At 46.5% G+C, this 5,509-nt stretch overlaps 1 protein-coding gene across 1 annotated transcript; it reads left to right on the top strand.

Moving 5' to 3' along the window:
- The first annotated feature begins 1,091 nt into the window (after positions 1–1,091).
- On the top strand, positions 1,092–5,075 carry TEX46 (testis expressed 46). Its single transcript, XM_005905195.2, has 2 exons — positions 1,092–1,283; positions 3,580–5,075. Exons 1-2 carry the CDS (start codon positions 1,092–1,094, stop codon positions 3,775–3,777), a joined length of 390 nt encoding a protein of 129 aa, XP_005905257.1. The 3' UTR covers positions 3,778–5,075.
- Positions 5,076–5,509: the final 434 nt, after the last annotated feature.

Raw genomic sequence — 5,509 nt, 5'->3', positions numbered from 1 at the left:
GCTCACCGTCTTTCTCAAGTTTCAGAGAGCAGGAGCTACTTCCTAGTTACAATGCATGGGCTTCTCATTGGGCGGCTTCTCTTGTTGTGGAGAACAGGCTTAGGTGTGAAGCCTCAGTGGACGTGGTGCAGGGGCTTAGCTTCCCTGCAACATGAAGAATCTTCTCAGACCAATGATCGAACCCATGTCCCCTGCACTGGCAGGCAAATTCTTAACAACTGCTCCACCAGGGAAGTCCTATCTCTATAAATCTGATCACACTATTTAGCTCATAAGTGGAGTCAAACACCCTTTACTTTTTGCTGATTTCACTTAGCATAATGTTCTCAAAGTTCATCCATGTAGTAGCATGTATCGGAATTTCCTTCCTTTTATCTAATCCCACTGTATTTATATACAACTTTTTTTATTATTATACCATAAATAAGTTTTATTTATCCATTTGTCTGTTGATGGATTTGGGGGTTGCTTCCACCTTTTACCTATTATAAGTAATACTGGTATGAACGTAGGTATACAAATATCTCTGCCAGACCCTGGTTTTGATTCTTTGGGATATATCCAAGTGAAATTGCTGGAGCAACTTTTCCATCTGACTTTAAGAGTCAGGACCCTAATCAATATTAAATCCAATAAAGCAGCAAGTGACCAACAAGTGGGCCAGTTAGACAATATCCTGGTATGACTGCGAACAAGCCCACAGAAATCTTTTTGCCTTATTTCCAAGGTTTGGATGATTTTTCTTTGCAGTCTCACTCTCTGTGAGGGGAGGGGCTCTGTGCCCCTCTATATCCCCAGCGACTAGGCGGCCTGGAAGTACGGCTGAATGGCTGAGGTATCAGAGAGGCCCCCATCACTTGGCTGGTGTGCGGATGTCATGAGATGATGCTTGTAAACTGCCTGTCAAAGTCTGGCACATTGTGGCTACTTAAGACATAAGAGGGGTTAATATTATTGTTATGCGGCAGCTGGGGATAGGGGCTGGTTATGACTCAGAGTGGGGAGCAGCCATGACTCCTGTCATGGAGGGCAACTGTCCTTGATGGGGGGACTGAGGCAGGACCTCAGGGCCTGGGTGCTCTCAAGCCATAATGCTGGGGGACCTCATGTCTCTTTTTTGGAGTCTCCAAGGAATACTTGCTTCCTCAGGCACCATAGGAGCGTTGATGGCTTGGCTGATCAGCTATAAGCCAGCCTTGTTTGGTTTTCTATTCCTTCTGCTGTTGCTTAGCAACTGGCTGGTCAAGCATGAACTCAAACGTACTCTTCAAGAGCCCCAGCAGGTGAGCGAGAGGGACCTTAGCTTCCACTGAGGGTGATGGGAGAGTCACAGCTAGATTGTGGGGTGGGGAGACAGGTAAGGTGTCAGGAGAATTGGGCAAGACGGAGAAATCCGACTCTGGTCTAAGAGTCTTGCTCTGTAGCTCCCTCTTGGGTGATGGGGGACAAAAGCATTTTCTTCATGAAGCTTCAGTTGCCTCGACTGAAAACTAGGGCCCATCCCAGACTCCTCTACTTCATGTTTAATGACAACAGGCTTTGACAGCTAACAGCTACTGTATGTATTTTTAAATTATTTTTATTTTATTTGGTTGTACTGGGTCTTAGTTCTGGCATGTGGGATCCTTAGTTGTGGCATGCGATCTCTTAGTTTCAGCATGTGGGATCTAGTTCCCTGATCAGGGATGGAATTTGGGCCCCCTGCATTGGAAGCTGGAGAAGGCAATGGCACCCCACTCCAGTACTCTTGCCTGGAAAATCCCATGGATGGAGGAGCCGGTAGGCTGCAGTCCATGGGGTCGCTAAGAGTCGGACACGACTGAACGACTTCACTTTCACTTTTCACTTTCATGCATTGGAGAAGGAAATGGCAACCCACTCCAGTGTTCTTGCCTGGAGAATCCCAGGGACGGGGGAGCCTGGTGGGCTGCCGTCTCGGGTCGAACAGAGTCGGACACGACTGAATCGACTTAGCATCAGCAGCAGCAGCATTGGAAGCATGGAGTCTTAGCCACTGGACTACCAGGGAAGTCCCTAAGAACTACTTTAAAGGGGGGAAATTAAAATGGGTAAAGTTAAAAACATGTGTAACATAGATACGTCACTCAAACTGAATAATAAAGACAGCAGGAATATATCTAGATTATGACATATTTTATATGAAGTTAAAAAAAACATGCAAAACAATATCCTGCCTTGGGTATGGATGCCTGTGTACAGTGAAAGTACATTAAGGCAGGATTTCTCAACCTCTGCATGACTGATGTTTGAGGCTGGATAATTCTCCATGAAGAGGGGACTGTCTTGCACAATGCTGGAATTTTGTCAGTATCCCTCTACCCACAAGGTGGCAAGAGCACCCCTCACCTCTTTTGTGACAGCTAAAAAGTTCTCCGGACGTAGCCAGTTGTTCCCAGGAGAGGGCAGAATAGCCTCCCATTGAGAACTGGTATCAAATGGAGTAAAGAAATTCCTGGAAAAAATAAATACCAGATTCAGGATTATGGTTGAGATGAGGCTCAGGGATGGAAGGGAACACTGGCGCAGACGCCACAGGGGACCTCAGTCGCCTTTGTGATACTGTGTTTCTTAAGCTGGTATGGGAACGTGGGTATTTGTTGTGATATTTACTTTTTCTACATGTCTGAAGTACTTGATTCTTAAATGGTTTTAAAGACCAGGAATTTGTAGTTGAATACTAAAAAAAAAAAAAAATTGTATTCTTATCAACTGCATGCAGAGAGGGGCGGGACAGATAAAGATGACAGAGATCAGAGCAGTACATGAAACACTGAGGCTTGGAGGTTTTACCAGGCCCAACTAAATTCTCAGAGAGGCATGCTGGGACTTAAGAGAACGAACTTAAGGTGGCCAAGGGAGGAAGGGTCGGGGAAGGGATGGTTTCGGAGTTTGGGATAGACGAGTACCCATTGCTATCCTTAAAATGGATAACCAACAAGGAACTAATAATAGCACAGGGAACTCCACTTATGTCTCAGGCAGCCTGGATGGGAGGGGATTTTAGGGGGAAATGGATGTGTGTATATGTATGGCTGAGTCCCTTTGCTGTCCACATGAAACTATCACAACATTGTTAATTGGCTATACTCCCAATACAAAATAAAAGTTTTTTTTTTTTAAGAGGCATGTTGGGAAAAGCACAGCTCTAGAGACAGACATGTTTGGGTTAAGGATTGTACGTCCTCTGTGAATACAGCTTAGCGGGCCATTTCGCTTATTCCTATGAACCAAAGGCAGCCCTAGGTCCTGGGAGTTTGGGGACTCTCATGCAGGCTGGGTGATGCTGAGAAAGGGCCATTTCCTCCCTCCGTTCTCTCACTCACGAGAGGAGGCAAAGAGGCAGGTCCTTAGATGCTGGTCATGAAATTGACCAAGATCATGTTTGTAACTCACCTGGCATGGGAAAGGATGACCCTTATTAACAAACTTTTCCTCTGTTTGTGGCCATGGGGAGTTTAGGAAGAGGCCGAGCAATCCAGGACTTGCGAAGCCAAAACCAACGGCAACAGCCTAAACACGAAAGAAGTGGAGAGGTTGCACGCCTGCTTTGCCCTCCAGGACAAGATCCTCGAACGGCTTATGTTCAGTGAAATGAAGCTGAAGGTCTTGGAAAATCAGATGTTCATCGTATGGAATAGGATGAATCACCACAAGCAGTCAAGCCGACGGCGGACTTTTCCAGGAGGAAAACACAGAATGCGGAGGCGGGAGTCCCTGTTCTCCATCCTCTCTGATTGCACTTCCAATTCCCCCTAATGAGGCCGCAGAGACTGCGGTGGGCTGGCCTCTTCTGATGTTATCTTTCCTCAGTAAAGCCCAATCAGAGACTACTGAATTTTCTTAGTGAATCACGGTGGACAGGACAATTGGAGGCAGAGAGATCGGTCGCCTCTAGAAAAGAAATCTGTACTCACCAGGGCAGCCAGATCGCACCTTATGACACCGCCTGCTGGGGGCTCTCAAATCCAGCCCTTCCTCTCTTTCCACCTTCACCCTGGTCCAGGGCCCTCTCTTCCTGTTCACCTTGAGTCTTATAACCGCCTCCCCAGTGTGGTCCCAGCCTCCAGTCACCCCTCCCGCTGGGCTCAGAGGCCACAGCCAGCCCTGCCAAGCACAGCTCTAAGACCGTTCACTACCTTTTCTTGGGCCAATGCCTGGCCACAGTTGACAGTACTCCTCACCACGGTGTTCAGGCCCCCCATGATCTGACCCCCTTCCCAGCCTTCTTTCACAGTTTCTCCCTTTTGCCTGCTGTTTCCCCTATACCAGAGTATTCTAAGCATCAATCACTGGTATGCTACCTTTGTATTTTTGCCAGAGCTGTAAGCCACCTGAATGTTGACCTCAATATTGTCCCTTTGAATCGACTGTTTTTCCCTTAATAAATTTGCCTGTAAAGGGAAATAATAATACAAATAAATAATCTATAAATTAAAAAACAGTACCATTTGCTTGAAATAGAACCTATCAAAATAAAGACAATAAAAAGAGAACGATGTTATGAAGTTCCATCCAGAGAGCTTAGTTGTCCACTTGGAAGGCCTGAATCAGTAAAATTTGGGTTAAAAAGGGAGTTTAGCGAGTGTTAGCGCTTGAAAGATATGCAGCCCTCAGCTGAGATGGTTCTCCACAAAGGAGAATTAGGAAGGAAGTCTCTACCTTGCTGTGGGATCCGGGGTGACTTAATGCCCTGTGGGTATCTCACTTAAAATCATCTCTCTGGAACTTCCCTGGTGGTCCAGTGGCTAAGACTCCATGCTCCCAATGCAGGGGACCCGGGTTCAATCCCTGGTCAGGAAACTAGACCCCACTTGTTATGCCTAAGAGATCACATGCTGCAGTGAAAATCAAAGATCCTGTGTGTCACAACTAAGACCTGGCACAGCCAAATAAATAAATATTAAAAACGTTGTTGGTAAAAATAAATCAATGCAATAAGTCATCTCTCTCCCCAAAAGTTCCTTGTACTCGCCTCAGTTGCAGTTGACCAGCCATCCCCCAAATGCAGTCACATCTTTGCTCACGTGGTTTCTTCCCCTGGAATCCCTTATCTTCCCTTTTCTGCTATTACAATTCTACGCTTCTTCCACAGTCGCCACCTGCAGAAAGCTTCCCTCAACCGAGCTGTAATGAATCTCTTTCCTTAGTCTTCTTATGGCAATTAAAAAAAATTCTTAAAACATTTATTTTTGGCTGTGCTGGGTCTTCTTTGCTTTCTCTAGTTGCAGCAAGCGGGAGCAGCAGTGGGCAGGCTTCTCATCGTGGAGGCTTCTTTTGTTGCAGAGCACAGGCTCTAGGGGCACAGGCTTTAGTAGCTGTGGGTCATGGGCTCAGTAGTTGCTGCTCAGGAGTTGTGGCACACAGGCCCAGTTGCTCTGCATCATGTGGGATCCTCCCGGGCCAGGAATTGAACCTGCGTCACCTACATTGGCAGGTGGATTCTTTACCACTAAGCCACCAGGGAAGCCTCTCTTACAGCATTTTATCT

This window comes from Bos mutus, chromosome 2, assembly GCF_027580195.1.
Source record: "Bos mutus isolate GX-2022 chromosome 2, NWIPB_WYAK_1.1, whole genome shotgun sequence".
NCBI classification, from domain to species: domain Eukaryota; kingdom Metazoa; phylum Chordata; class Mammalia; order Artiodactyla; family Bovidae; genus Bos; species Bos mutus.
The sequence above is the reverse complement of the archived record's forward strand: the minus strand, read 5'-3'. Positions and strand labels throughout refer to the sequence as shown.

Coding starts and splice junctions, on each gene's coding strand:
- TEX46 (XM_005905195.2), top strand. CDS start 1,092: ATGCTGGGGGACCTCATGTCTCTTTTTTGGAGTCTCCAAGGAATACTT. Junction 1,284..3,579: donor CTCTTCAAGAGCCCCAGCAG/GTGAGCGAGAGG, acceptor TTTGCCCTCCAG/GACAAGATCCTCGAACGGCT.